The sequence below is a fragment of the Centropristis striata genome, chromosome 13 (assembly GCF_030273125.1).
Source record: "Centropristis striata isolate RG_2023a ecotype Rhode Island chromosome 13, C.striata_1.0, whole genome shotgun sequence".
NCBI lineage: Eukaryota > Metazoa > Chordata > Actinopteri > Perciformes > Serranidae > Centropristis > Centropristis striata.
This window is the reverse complement of record NC_081529.1, coordinates 8,942,535-8,957,442: the sequence shown is the minus strand read 5'-3', so window position 1 is coordinate 8,957,442 and position 14,908 is coordinate 8,942,535. Positions and strand designations below refer to the sequence as shown.

General features: G+C 38.8%; 1 protein-coding gene across 1 annotated transcript in view; it reads left to right on the top strand.

Moving 5' to 3' along the window:
- Positions 1–13,814, top strand: part of usp43b (ubiquitin specific peptidase 43b) — a 116,929-nt gene extending 103,115 nt beyond the window's left edge. Inside the window, exons 13-16 of the mRNA XM_059347887.1 lie at positions 1,730–1,888; positions 3,602–3,775; positions 8,298–9,434; positions 11,875–13,814. Coding sequence (XP_059203870.1) covers positions 1,730–1,888; positions 3,602–3,775; positions 8,298–9,434; positions 11,875–11,885 — 1,481 coding nt within the window. The 3' untranslated portion in view covers positions 11,886–13,814. The remainder of the gene's footprint in view (positions 1–1,729; positions 1,889–3,601; positions 3,776–8,297; positions 9,435–11,874) is intronic.
- The last annotated feature ends 1,094 nt before the right edge of the window (positions 13,815–14,908 follow it).

The following is a 14,908-nucleotide window of genomic DNA, read 5'->3' as shown; positions in this document are numbered from 1 at the left end:
AAAACAACAAACAGCAGAAATGAGAATGGCATAGTCAAATAGAAAAGGCTAATCTAAAAAGTGTGTGTGCGTGTGTGCGCGCGCGTGCTACAGGCCAAAAGTTTGGAAGCAAGATCAAATTTGTACAAAAAAAGATCATAGTTTCATTTGTATACTTTGCAACAAAATAAAAATGATTATTATATAAAGAGTCACTTAACAGAACACATTTTAATTGTAAGTATCAGGTATTTAGGTTTTTCTTGCTTAGACCCTGCTTTCTCCATAGTAACCTCCTCTGGCTTTAACAACAGCATGGCATATATGAGCCATTTGTTCCAGAAGTTTTTTAAGGTATGTGCCATGAATTGCATTCCAAGCTTTCTTAAGTTCATCACTGAGAGACTGCTGATTCACGGGGCGCACTTTTCTGACCGATTGATCCAATTAGTCCCACACAAGCTCATAGAGAGAGGTCTGGAGACTGGGGGGGGGGCATCTTTTAAGGAACATCTTCCTGTTCTTTTTAGTCTAGGTAACCCTGACAGAGCTTGGAAGAATGCTTTGGGTCATTATTTTTTTTATTTGCTACACAACAAACTTTTGACCCACACTTCTGAGTCCAGATGGAACTGCATACCCTTTACTGAAAACAAATCTCCTACTCTATCACCTGAAAACTACCACCTCTGTGCTTTATTGTGGGAGTTATGCATGGTGCTTTCAGACGGTCACCAGTTTTTCTCAGGACATAGACACTGCGATTTGAATCAAATAGTTCAAACTTGCTTTTGTCTGTCTTGCTTCCAGTCATCATACAGTAGGTCCAATTTTTGTGTGCTTTTGCCCACTCATGTCTCTTTTTCTTGTTCTTTTGAGGAAGTAGGGATTTCTTTGCAGATACACAACCCTTTAGACCAGCCTTTCTCAAACGTCTTTCCACAGTTGTCAGAGATATGGATTTTGACCTTGTCATGGTGATTTCTTCCCTTATTTGTGGTGCTGCTTCTTCGCCAATCTCTCTTACTAGTGACAATGATGTGTTTATCCTCTGCTTTTGTAGTAACCCTTTTTCTTCCAGAACTTTTTCTATCATCATAACTTCCAGTTTCTTCTAGTCTCTTCATGTTGTAGTGACGTGTTTGTCGGGCATCATTAGGCATTTTGTAATTTCTCTTTCAGTGTATCCTTCTTTCCTTAATGTATAAATCTGTGCTCTTGTTTCTTTACTCAGCTGCTTCACTCTAGCCATTGGTGTGGTAGTTTGTCAGAGATATGAACACAGTTGAGAGTTATTTGGATTTTTATAGGAAAACTCTGAAAAGCCAAAGAGCTAGAGTGAAAAATGTTTTGTTAAATTAATTTGTTTTTTTTTACTTTTGCACTGAAGTTGTGACTCTTACAAATCTTCTCAACCCTAAAACTAAGCCCTTCTTTTCTTTTGTTAACATTTATTCAGCAATGGTCTGGTAACATCAATGTACATCTTAAGGTAAATTGAGGAAAATGGTTCACTTTAATGGAACTAAAGTCTGATCATGCAGTAAATACATCGAATATATGTATATATATATATATATATATATATATATGTGTGTGTGTGTGTATATATATATATATGTGTATATGTATATATGTGTGTATATATATATGTATATACAAAAAGATTCTTTTGACAAGTCTCCTTACCACACCAATGTGGTGTTATTTACATGTAGGTTATTTCTTTCCACTGTTTTTGTGATTGCAGCCTTCTGTAGAAACTCCGTAGACGGCCAGTGGTACAGCTATGATGACAGCAGTGCTGAGCCGGTGCCAGAGGCGGAGGTGTGCACACGTGGAGCCTACATCCTCTTCTATCAGAGAAGAAACACCATCCCTCCTTGGTCTGCCAGTTCCTCAGTCACAGGTGAGTCCTTTCAAATCCTCAGAAACAGCTCGTTATTTTGAGAACAGTCAGCGCAGTCTGCTTCACATCCTTCTGACAAAATACAGAAATAATGGAGGAGAAATCATTATTTGCAGCTAGGCCCACACAGATCTGTTATTTTTCCCTCTTTACAGTTAGTTTGCTGAACTGTTTGTGGTAATTTTCAGTGTTCTCTCAGTACAGCCTACTAGAGTAGAACATAGGACTGTCTGAAACATGCAGTCTGGCTGGTTGTGATAACAACAACCCTCGCTCCAGCTTGGTCGGACTCAGCTTGTCCCTCTACTTCTCTCTCTTTAATGAGCTGAAGCTTCAGTGTGAATCATGGACATGTGCTGTGGCTGGTTCTACAAAGAGAAAGAAATCATATTTTTAAGCCATCACAATATAGATTTATGTAGCCCTAATGGCATCTAAATTATTCAATTGTTTGCTACTTCTCACCTTCCCTTTACTCCACTCTTTCCTCCAGAGGTTTTTCTCATTTCCCAGTTTGCACACACCCTAACTCCTTTCCTCACCTCCTCTCCTCACGTATCAGTTCTACCCAGGGTAGATGTGAGCGGAGGAGGCAAGAGGAGACATGATGAGAGAGGAGTCGAGGCCACATGCTGTTAAACAAAATCAGATATCTTTGCCTTGGAGCTGCATCATGCAGCCTGCCCTTCTATTTGATTCAATTTCATTCTTTTTTGGCTCTGTTGTATTTTTGCCAATCCAAATCTTAAGCAAAAAGCCAAACTTTTAACACCTGACCAATTAAGAGAAGCTTTACTAGACATTACATTTTAATATTTATATATCGTTTAACCCTCTGAAATCTTTGGCTATTATGTCTGTTAAAAATTTTTCCCTATGCCATGTTGGTATCAGTGTTTTAGCGTTACCTCACCTATATGTCCTGATAATTATTGACTTACTTGATCAAAATCTTCGAAGCCAAAAGAAACTAAGAAAACATGAAATCTAAACTTGAAAATTGTGTTTCAAAACACAGAATTTTAAATATTACAAATATGAAAACAGGTTGCAAATATAACATATAACAGGTAAAATGAGGATAATCTCTAGTTCTATATTTTATACTAAATATATTTGACAATATCTCCAGTTTTACTTGGCCGAATATAGCCGAATATAGCCAGAACTTTAGAGGGAAGCTGATGGCAAGACTCAATGTTGCTTCATTTTTATGTCATCACGTCATGAAGAAGTAATATGCAGGTGTTTTCATGGACTCTAGAGGGTTAAATTACAACCTATAGTTCCCATGGTGATTGTATTCTTTTTCATCTGGCTAAAGTTGTATAAAAACCTGACCTTCTCACAGAGCCAGAGGAGCAGGAGGAGCTACTGAATCGTGTTTGACTCAAGGTTTCCTGCGCCCACTCTACCATCTACCAATGGAAGGCCTTTTGTAGAGTTTTGGGTTTTAGAAAATAAATAAGGGAGGCACAGGTGGTTCTGAACAGTAGCAGAGAAAGAATTGACCATCTGCCAGCTACAGTTCTCATTTCTAGGAGTCAGAGCAGCATTCAGCTTCACTCACTCTCAGCTGAGCTCACAGATGGGTAGAAATACTGAAGGTGTTCTGTGATCTCACCGGGACTTTGCTGAATGCGATAGCCGTTGCTGTGGGAAGCCTTCAGTCCCTCTCGGTGCCTATTTTTGATTTCTTTCTTTTTTTAACAGGTTCCACCAGCTCATCCACATCTGACCACTGGTTGGTCCGGCTAGTGGGGGACAGTAAGAGGGGCAGCGTGGTGTCTGGAGGAACCGTCCCTGGACCTCCAGGGCCCATACAGGCCCCAGAGTCTCCTGAGCTGCCAGTGTTTGGAGATGAACCCTCCAAAATAGCAGAAACAAGTATGTATCTGCAGTAGCAGACACTGCTGCATATACAAAACACTTAACATCAGTATTTTAAAATTCTGATTTCACATTTTTGGTTACTGGTGGTAACAGTAAGTGTAATTTCTTGCTACTTCAACTTGTTGACCAGTTCCTTTTTCAGAAATACAAGCAGCTGGCATGTCATTGTAGAGTGCATCCAAACAAACTCATGCTGTCTTCAGTACAGAAGTCAGACAAAAGGGCTTCTGTCATGCTGCACACAAAACAGAGCACCGAAAGAGCTGGTGACCTTTCTGAGGAGTTGGAGCAGTCTATTACCTGCAGCTCTTTATCCTGCAGCTTACTGTGGCTGCTCTGTCTTAAGCCGTGTTTCCACTAGGGGGAAAAGTGGCCACCAGGAAAGTCTCAGGCCACACCCTCTCAAAAGTCTGCTCACTCTGCGTGTTTCCACTACAAGTTAGCCCCCAGAGGGATTTAGAGACTCTGGAGATGACGTATGGTTTTCGCCGTCGCTAACTGTGCACAACGTCAGCAGCTGAAAGCAGCATGGCTAATTATGCACAGAGTCTCCGCTGATCATAAACATAGTGATTGTGAATTAACGGCATGGCTAACTGTGCACAGAGTGTCCGGTGCTTGTTGTAAACAAACAGAGATCGCTAAGTGAACACCTCCTGCAGCAGCAGCACATACACACTGTACTGCTACAGAGCTAACTGTAGCTAACTGCCGCTAATGACGGCTCTTGCCGGCTCTTTAGAGGCTCGTTAAAAAGAGTAAGAAGGAGTCGCTGGATTTGTCTCCAGTCGCTTTCTTGAAAAATAGTCTCTAAGGGGGTCTGAAAAGTCGCTAAATTTAGCAACAAAGTTGCTAAGTTGGGAACACTGCTTAGCCAGCTTTTACAAATGGTGTGTGTTGTTGTCTTGTAGATGGGGTTGCCAACCGTCCCTTGAAAAACGGAATCGTCCCGTATTTAGAAACAAAAGCACCCGTCCCGTATTGAGGTGAAAAGGGACGCACTTTGTCCCGTATTATTGTGACAGTCAAAAAATAGTCAGTAAATGCCAATGAAAATGTAATAACAGGGCGATTTATATGTAAACTTACGGTAAACTTGTTCCCAGGCGTTCACACACGAGTATGACGATACAGAATACGCTCATCCCATTGGTCGAGGAGAAGATAGCAGAAAACAACAAAGCAGCATGCGTAGGTGACAGTGACACAGACGCCGACACTGCTTTACGGGGCGCTACACCTTCGAGCAGCAATGTGTCTAGTACCCCTCCGAGAAAAAAACAGAAAAGGATGCAAAAGCACCTGGGTGGAAAAAGTGCGTGATAACATCTATAAAGCCACTGCACGGTGTGCAGTGCGGTGCGCTCTTTTTCCTTAGTCCATGGTGGACTGACTGATCTGAAACAACATGCTTCCAGTACTGCGGTCACGCCATCTGCACTTTAAATTTTAGTGCGCAATTACATTGCACTGTACGGCCCGTTTGTCAGCTGCATGACTCCAAAATAGCCATTCAATTGTATTAATGCTGCTCCAATAAAATAAATACATCAATTTGTTATCAGCAAACTCCAGTGCATTCTTGAAGACCAGGTCCCCATGTGTTCATGACATGAATTTAATGCCTTTTTACTGAACCAATTTGGAATTATGGAATGCTATAATCTTCCAAAATGGCCATTCAATTGCATACATGCTGCATTTTAAAAGCCAACAAAAGGAGTGAATCAAATTGTTATCAGCAAACTCCACTACATCTTTGAAGAACAGGGCCTAATTGTTATTTTGTGTTAAAGTGAATTGCTGGATAATCATTTGTTTTCCATGTATTCATGTCACACAAAATATGCATCTAATTCAATTCAGGTTCGAGTCAAATTGTTAAAAAATCATTTTACTTAAAAAGGGGCTAAAAAATTTCACCACGCCAGGATGGGTGAAGGCAATCGGGTCAGCCGGCCCTGCCAATGAAGTGTCCCTTATTTATTTTTCGGGGAGTTGGCAACCCTACTTGTAGAGTACTACAACACATCCCACTTAGTAGGTCACATCCTGCTTAGCAATCTATCCAATCAGTAACCAGGCTATTTGAGGGGAGAAAAAAGACCCTGCTCTTCAACAGGGATGAAAAAAGTCCCAACAAAAGCCGGCTCCGAACGGCTCGTACTCAAATTAGAGGCGTTTCGGTGAGTGAGACCCGCCTCATTCCGGGTATTGCCCGGTAGTGGAAACAGCCCTTTAGTCAGTTGCTACCTACAATAACTGAAACTGATCCGCTGTTAAAATGGTCAACGAAGTGTAGACGTGGACAGCAGTTGCTGTCAGCACTAAATTCAGACGAACAGAGACAAACTTGATGTGTTATGGGCGTGGTAACAGGTCACAGTGAGGCTATATCAATGAAAATGAATAAATACATCCACACAGTGATAGTGGATCACATGCAGCATGTCTGTTTTGCATTAAGTGGATGTAAATGTTCTTTAGTTGTGAAATATTTCATCCTGATCATACATTCACAAATGTTCAGCTCATACATGTATACAAATATTTCACTATCAACGATAAATTAACCGTTATTGCTTATTTTTAAGCATTATATTTATTTAATAAATATAAAAATGCATTAGAACATAACTCAACAACAAACTCAAATATCACACGTTTAGATATCCAATTTCTCTGTACTGGTGACGAACTTCAGTAACAAATACTGTAAAAGCTATGGAGATTATGGAGTATTTTATATGTGACAGTAGACATTAAACATATTTTGTAAGAGTTATAGATTTATTAGATAAGAATGTCATTTATGAACGATTAGTGATTTAAAAATACAAAACATATTATGTTAAGCTATGAATCTACCTATATATCAACTCTGAAGGCTTTTGTAAGAAAAAACATGTATATCATGAAAATTGAAATGAATCAAAACATTTCAGGGTCCCCCGAGCAGACCAATAATTTTCTATAGAATTTTCTATATTTCTGCATAAATATGACCTAAAACATCATCAGAAGTCCAAAAAGTAAATAAAGTAGAGCTGAAACAATTATTCAATTAATCGAACAAAAATTGATTATTGAATTAATTGTCAACTATTTTGATAATTGAATAATTGGTTTAAGCAGTTTTTTAAAGACAAAAGTCCATATTCAGCTTCTTCAATGTGAATATTTCTGGTTTCTTTGTTCCTTTATGACAATAAACTGAATATCTCTTTGGCTTGTGGACAAAGCAAGAGATTTGAGGACGTCATCTTGTGGTTTGGGAAACACTGATTGATATTTTAAAACAATTTTTTGACCAAACAACTAATCGATTAATCGTTTAAATAAACAACCGATTAAAAGATAATGAAAATAATCGTTAGTTGCAGCCCTAAAATAAAGACAACCCAGTTAAACAAATGAGATAGAAGTATTGTACTAAACTATTATTAGTACACTAACTAACTATTTAAACTGTAAACTAATTTTCAAGCACCACTGTACTTTAGAAGCCTGGGTATACCCATACTGCCTTGCGCGCTCGATTTCATTTCGAACTGCGAAAGGGTCTGGCAACTACGGCTGATTCTTATCCCTGTTCTAGGGATCCAATTACAGAACGGGAAGGGACGGCAAGACGATGACGTGTACTACTCAGCAGATGGAAGCTTTGAGTTTTGTAGTTTTCTTACAGATCCAACATGGCTGCAGCAGACACGAAACTCTTTCGATCTAGCTGACGGCATTTTAAATAGTTTAGAGTGAAAGTTGATTTTAAAAGAAGAACAATGTTTGACTTTGCACTCCTTTATCACCACCAAAAAGGATGTTTTAGCCTTGCTTTTTTAGCCTTGGTACAGGATTTGGCAAAAGCCTAATCTACCAACTAGCCCCGCTACCGCTCACTGCTGTAACGCCAGTGATCTCACTACGAGCCGGGGGACAGCGGAGCCGCCGAGAGACCTGCAGCAGCTCGTCTATTGCCCATAAAATCAGATGTGTGTGGTTGAATGACATGAGGGGGAGTAAGGCGTGAAAATAAATAATCTTGCAGAAAGCGAGAACTGGAGAAGCAAAGCAGCAGCAACACTCTCTCACAGACACACACACACACACACACACACACACACACACACACACACACACGGTAGACTGAGCTGAAACTACAGAGCAGCCAGAGTCAGAACATGCTGCAGAAAAATGTTGCAGAAGCAGTTTTTAATTGAGCATTTTAGTCTCAAAGTAGAGATGGGCTAGTCCGGCTATGTAAACATCCATTTCTGTAGCTCTACATACGTCATCTGGTATAACTGATACGAATGGCTAAGAGCTACATACAGACGCTTTTGATAGACATTCGTATCGCCCAATAAACGGCTCTGGAGGATCGTAAACCACACCTCCTCTACGGAGAAATGAATGGCTGGTTCCAGACTAATCTCATTTGTAATTAGTCTGCTGTTAGCCAGGCTAGTACCTTAGCAGGTGTAGTAGTAGTAATGTGTCATGTCTTTTCCTCCAGATGGGTTTGAAGCCAAGCCGTTTGTGCGTGGGAGCCAGGGCCGGAGTGTTAGCATGAGATCACCAACCAAGTCCAAGGAGACTCTGAGCAAAGTTCTTCCACTGCGGTGGTCTTTTGGCTCCAAGGACCGCATTAGACAACCAGCCCAGGCCCAGTCTGGGGAGCTGGTGGAGTACCTGGAGTCTGGGCGGCGCCCACGATGTACCAAAGACCCGATCATAACACTGGTGGCCACGCCGCCACAAAGGAGCACCCAGGGGAGAGTCTTGGAAGTAGGACAGGACTGCAGCTCCCCGAGCGGCAGCAGTCTTAGTTATACAGACAGACCCGGCTCTGACATCTGCTACTCCCCCAAAATACCAGAGGGACAGAGCAGAGCCTGTGTGGAGAGGAGCATGAGCCAGGGAGTCGCTAACAACAGCAAAGCCAGGGAGGATGGTTCTCTGAGGCAGAGGTCATCTAAGAGAGCCAGGCAGGACCACTGCAGGACTCTGGACCTCCAGCTTCAGCTCCAGAGAGGGGCCATGTTAGCGGGTCAAATCAGCCACAGTGCACCTCCGAGCAGAGATTCCACACTGAGAAGGACCAAAGTGCAGACAGGGGGGGCCTCCAGGGCACAAAAAGACTTGTTACAGATGGCCATTCAGTCTGAGGACAGGAGGGGTCAGAGGGCACAGGAGGGCCGCAGCCACGAAAGCCTCTTGTCTTTTTTCAAACCTGGATTCATGAAGAAAGATCTCCCCGGGTCGCCATTCAAGGGACAGGACCGGCGTATGAATGGCCACGGTCAACTAGAGAAGCTGGCGTGTAGTAATTTAGCCAAACTGTCCCTCTCCAATGGGACGCTGACCACGGCACCACCAGAAGAGAGGAAGGTCAGCTTCGCCTCGGGCTGCGACACACAGAACTGCAAAGCACAGCTCGTCAACGGGAAGGCCGGGATCCACGACCCCGTCGACATCAAGCGCGCCCACAGCTCCAGTAACATCCAGACGAGGCTAGATTTGACATTTCGCAGGTGTGCCTCTCTGCAGAGGAACGGAGAAATAATGCCCCCTCCAGCTCACCGCATCCTGCTGTCAGACAAGCCCAGCTACGGCACGCTGCAGCGGACACGATACAGTACCACCTCCCTGGGTAGGCACACACCTGCTCCTCAATCCTGTTTTTGAGTCCACAATGCAGACTAAGCTAAGTTACTGTGCTACATACAGAATCATAAGAGCCGTTTAGGCAGATTGGCTTCAAAAATGTTGCTTCTGGCATCAGCAAATTCAGCTTTGAGTTAAAATCAGAAAACTGCTCTGGTATACAAAGAAATAATAATGATGTTAAGAGGATTTGATTAGGAAGCTTCTCTGCTGGTATAATAAGTATTAACTGAAATGACTTCTGTCTGACAGTTTCAGGCTTTTATTCACAGTGTAAAAGTGTAAAATGAAGATATACTGAACGTCATACACCAGAGCCACTGTCCACACTGGTCAGATAACAGCCAACTCCTTGCTACTCACGTTTAGAAACACCGGTGAAATAACCTAAGCTTAACGCTCCTGTTATGTTTGTTTCTCAGGAACAGCAATAAACCATGTTTAATTATCCAGAAGTGTCAGAAACAAAAAAATCTCAACAAACATTATTTATATTTCATTAATAACTCCATTACTAACCTTTTCAAGCAATATGTAGTGCAATGGGGTTCTTTACGTCTCACAGATCATGGATCAATGAGGATAATTCACTCTTTTTTTCATTAAAAAAAATTTGTGTTAAAACTTTTTTATGTACATTGGAAAGACCTACATATAAAAAAACAATGGTTTTACATGACATTGATTTTTTCTTAAATATCATTTTACATTTTACATTTTTTTCTTTTTATGAAAAAATACTTTTAACTATTTATCTTTGGATTTTTAAACTTTGAAATGGGTTAATTTGACCTACAACATAACAGCAGGGTTAAGTGACTGGCAGCTGCTTTTACAGGTGGCATGTTTCAGTAACCAGGCTTTATTCAGCCCATCTCAGCACTAGTCAGGCACTACCAAGACACTATAAAAATGATAGTGTTCCCCCCTATCAACAGGGAAACAAGTCTTCCACACAACATGGCAGCAACATCAGGCTCAAATCATAATTCCACAGGAGCTCCACTGCTGCAGAATTTGCTTGTTTATTCAAGTTTGTTAATATTGAACGTGCCATGTGTGCAAACTGAACCAAATATCTATCTCGAACTGGAAAAAAAAATAAAATTAATCAGGGTTCTAGTTAAATAAGATAAGTTATGACTTCATTTATCCTGCCGTGGGGAAATTTAGTTGTCACAGCAACTCTCGATACAGACACAAAGATATAGAAGACAATTAAATGTATAAAAAATAAGACATATACATACATTCTATACACATGATATACATACATGCTATTTGGCATTTATATATATAAATATATATATATATATATATATATATATATATATATATATATATATATATAAAACCATTTTTACTTTGCATTTTTTCAGATATTGCACATTGGAGAAAATATATTTTAGCATGTTAAATAGGTTAAATATGTTGTTGCATGTAGTCGCATGAACATCAGTGAATAAATATATTTAAATATATGCAGAGATATATACAGTATAGTATTCTGCCCTACAATGCCTAACTGCAGTAACTACAGTTTTGGTTCAAATTTAGTTATAATTAAAAATGAACTCCTTGATGTTTGTTTAATCTTGTGACACAGTTTTAGATTTCAATTTTGTTTTATTTCAGATAAATAATTATATAAAATTTGCAGTAACTACAAAATCCAACATAAAACCAAGCAGACCACAGTAAAGCCACAGTCTGCTTTGGATATATATATTAATTTAAACACAAAAATAATCGAAATTACAAGTTTATTTGAAAGGGAAATTATTATCTAGATAGGGTTAAGTAGAAAAAGTGAGATAAAATGATATTAGGACTGAAATATAACATTACTTTATAATATTAAGTCTATGCAATAAATATGCAAATCCTTGAATAGAGTTGTTAAACACTTTTAAATACATTTATAACAAATTCAATCTGAAAATGTTTATTCACTGAAAACAAAATATAAAAGCTGAAAGAAGACGACAATATTGTTGTTAGTGCACTTACTGTTTCTGCATTACTATTAGAACCTTTTACAGCAATGCAGTAACTACATTTTTGGGGTCAAAGGTCAAACAGATCGCCATGATTTTGAGCGTAAATATTACATCCTCAATACATGTAGAAATACGTTTCTTATCACTTATCTACCTATAACCCATTATGCTGGCTAGTTAAAAACATTTTAAAACTTTTTTTTTAAAAAGCAGTTTTTCTCAGTTTTATCTTTTGTGTAGTTACTGCAGTTAGACTTTGTAGGGCAGTATACTAAGTGGTATATGACATATATAATATAGGAAAAATACAGAAGGCCTGTATGTGGTCAGATGTAAACAGAGATAATTGAGATAATTGTTAGTTGTAATAATTAGTGGGGTGACTGCCTACCGTGTGACTGATTGCTATGTATTTCTCTATTTAAGTGCCTCTGTGAGAGCCCAGAATGAGCGGAGAACACTCGAACCTCTCCTGATTTCTACGCTCAGCTCCCAGCAGGAGGCGTCGCTGGAAACAAAGTCTGTCTTCTCGCTCCCCTTCATAGTACTGTTATAAGTTCTTACCTGTGTGTGTCTTAAACTAAATCTATGCAGAGTTGAATTCACGGAGGAGAAATACTGCTGTAATGTGATTTTCTTTTTCCCTATTTGTTTTACGAAGCAGTCTGCTGTTTTATTTTGGAGTTTCTGATCAAGATTTGAAAAGAAAAGGGTGATTTGGTGAATTTGCACGTTTTTAGTCCATTATACATTCATAAAACCATCGTCTTTTACACGGGCTAAAACGTGTTAATTGGTTAAACACTGCAAAAAGTACTAACACCTGCACTGTAAATTGGCTGCTATAATAACACAGAATTTGCTTTGACATTTACGATGATTTTCACATTATATTTCTGATGCACTTTTCTTTTCTAATCCATATTTTGCTACATGTCCAGAGCTGACATGCTGAGTGACATTGAAAATGTATGATCAATTACACTGCACAGAAAGTGGCAAAAAGCTTTTTTTCTGTTTCAGATATTTATTGATAAAACAATTAATCTCCAACTTGCAGCCGACATATTTCTGCTCAGTGGGAGAGCTTTATCAGGGCGATCTCCTCACTGATAAAAGTTAACTCTGCCTTTGCTTTTTGTTCAGGTTTGTTCTTTGGATGGATGAAAATAATTATGGCTCATCTTAAAACTGCAGGTGGAATTAAAACAAATATCACTGCCCCAGGTGCTAACAGAGCAATAAAAGCTGGATTTAGTGTTTCCACTTTGGCTGAGCCAGGATGTGAATTTCTGTCTCTTCCACTGAAGCCGGATTTTAATTTCTGCTTTCTACTGATAAAAAGCCAATGTTAACAGGAGCAGGTACAAAGGCAAAGCTCTGTTTTCTCATTTGGGACTGAACAGAGGATTCACAGTGTGCACCAACACACAAACAATTATTATTTCTCTGCAGCTTCAGGGATGTAATGAGCCCGCACGGTAATCATGCTTTGTCACCTCCACACAAACTATAATAAAGTAGCCACCAGAAATTGTCAGCTACAGACGCATAATGCATTCATTAAAAATAAAAAAAAATGCCCAGTTTTCATGGAAACAGGCTGTTCTTGGGTTTCTAAATTGATGAGATAATTTTCCTCATGAAGTTAAAAAATGTCAAATAATTATGTCGTTGATTCAGAAAAACAGAGCAGATTGTTTATCCAAACTTCTCTTAGAATTCGGAGGTTATTTAAAAAAATACAATCTTTTTTTCTAATTAAACCTTTTGAAAAGAAGGAGTAGATTTATTTTCTTTGATTAAAACTTTGGGTAAGAGAGTGCAGATTTATTTTTAACATAAAACTTTTTCTTATAATTGTGATACTTTTCCGGTTATTTCAGGACAGATCAGATTTTTTTTGTCCATGGCTCTTTTCTGTACGACAGTGTATTAGGGCCAAGTATGAAATACGCACCCCGGGGAGGAGGGTAATATTTTGAGAAAAAAGTTGCAGATTTATAAGATTTAAAGTGGCAAATCTGTGAGAAAAAAGTTGCAGATTTATAAGATTTAAAAGTGGCAAATTTGCGAGAAAATGCGCAAATTCACAAGATTTAAAGTGGCAAATCTGCAAGAAAAAAGTTGCAGATTTACAAGATTAAAAGTGACAAATTTGCGAGAAAAAAGTTGCAGATTTATGAGACTTAACATCGCAAATCTGTGAGAAAAAAATTGCAGATTTATAAGATTTAAAAGTGGAAATCTGCAAAAAAAAAAGTCGCAGATTCATGAGATAATAGTAGTAAATCTGCAAGAAAAAAGTTGCAGATTATAGAGACTTAAAATCGCAAATCTACGAGAAAAAAGTTGCAGATTTATAAGATTTAAAGTGACAAATTTGCAAGATTGCGGATTTATGAGAAAAAAAGTCTAAATCAAATTAATCAAATTTATTGTGAATAAATGTCTTTTTTCAAAGTTCAGAAAAACTTCTTTTTTTTGAGAATGTGAATGCATTATGCTTCCGTAGTTCCGTAGTTGATGCTCCTGTATATTTAATTCACAGTCATCAGTCATAATCACATTACGTACATTTTGTCACTGGGGATTATTAGGGAATGTAAAAGTGAGTCCAGATTGTTTGTTTTCTACACTGTAACTGTGTTCACGTCTCATGTTGTGCCATTTAACATCACTGTTTAGCAACACTCTTTACCAAAATGACATGATAGTAAATGAAGGATGTTTCTGAGACATTATTATGGGAAATACGGCTAGATTATATTTTATTATTAACTTTTTTAAAAGTCTACATTTTGTACCTGATGTGTAATTATGTAATTTAAGTACCAGATTAAAAGTGTATGTTCCAGGTTACTGTATAAAGTCAGATTAATACATACTATAGGTGGGGTTGAATTGGACACAACACGCAGGAGTCCTCATTGTACTGGACCGTCTATAATATCTGCTTCATGTACTGCAAGTTTTATGGATTGCAAAAATAAACACAGCTTTTCTCACAAATGACCTGAGTGTAGCTGCATGATTTATGACCAGTGTCATCTATCTTTTTTTTATCTCTGTTTCATATCATGCAGCATTGGTGTCTTTGTTTTTATTAAATGCTTCCACTGAAGTCAACAATCAGTAAGATTAGCAGCTGTGATCATTTGTTTGCCTAAAACACGGTGAGGTGAGGTGAGGTGAGGTGAGGTGAGGTGAGGTTACACAAAACTTCCTTGAATTATACTTGTCTGTCTATTAAAGTAAACCTAAAACACGCTGTCATAGGGTCAAAATTCTAAGATGAAAAAACAGTACCCAGTGGTAGCAATTTGTCAATCAGACAGTAGCTACACCCTAAAGTCAATTTTTTTCTATATGGGACCATAATATACTCACTGCAAAATCCCAAATTTACAACTCAATATAAGGTTAACCACAGAACACACTACACAGGTGAGAGATTACA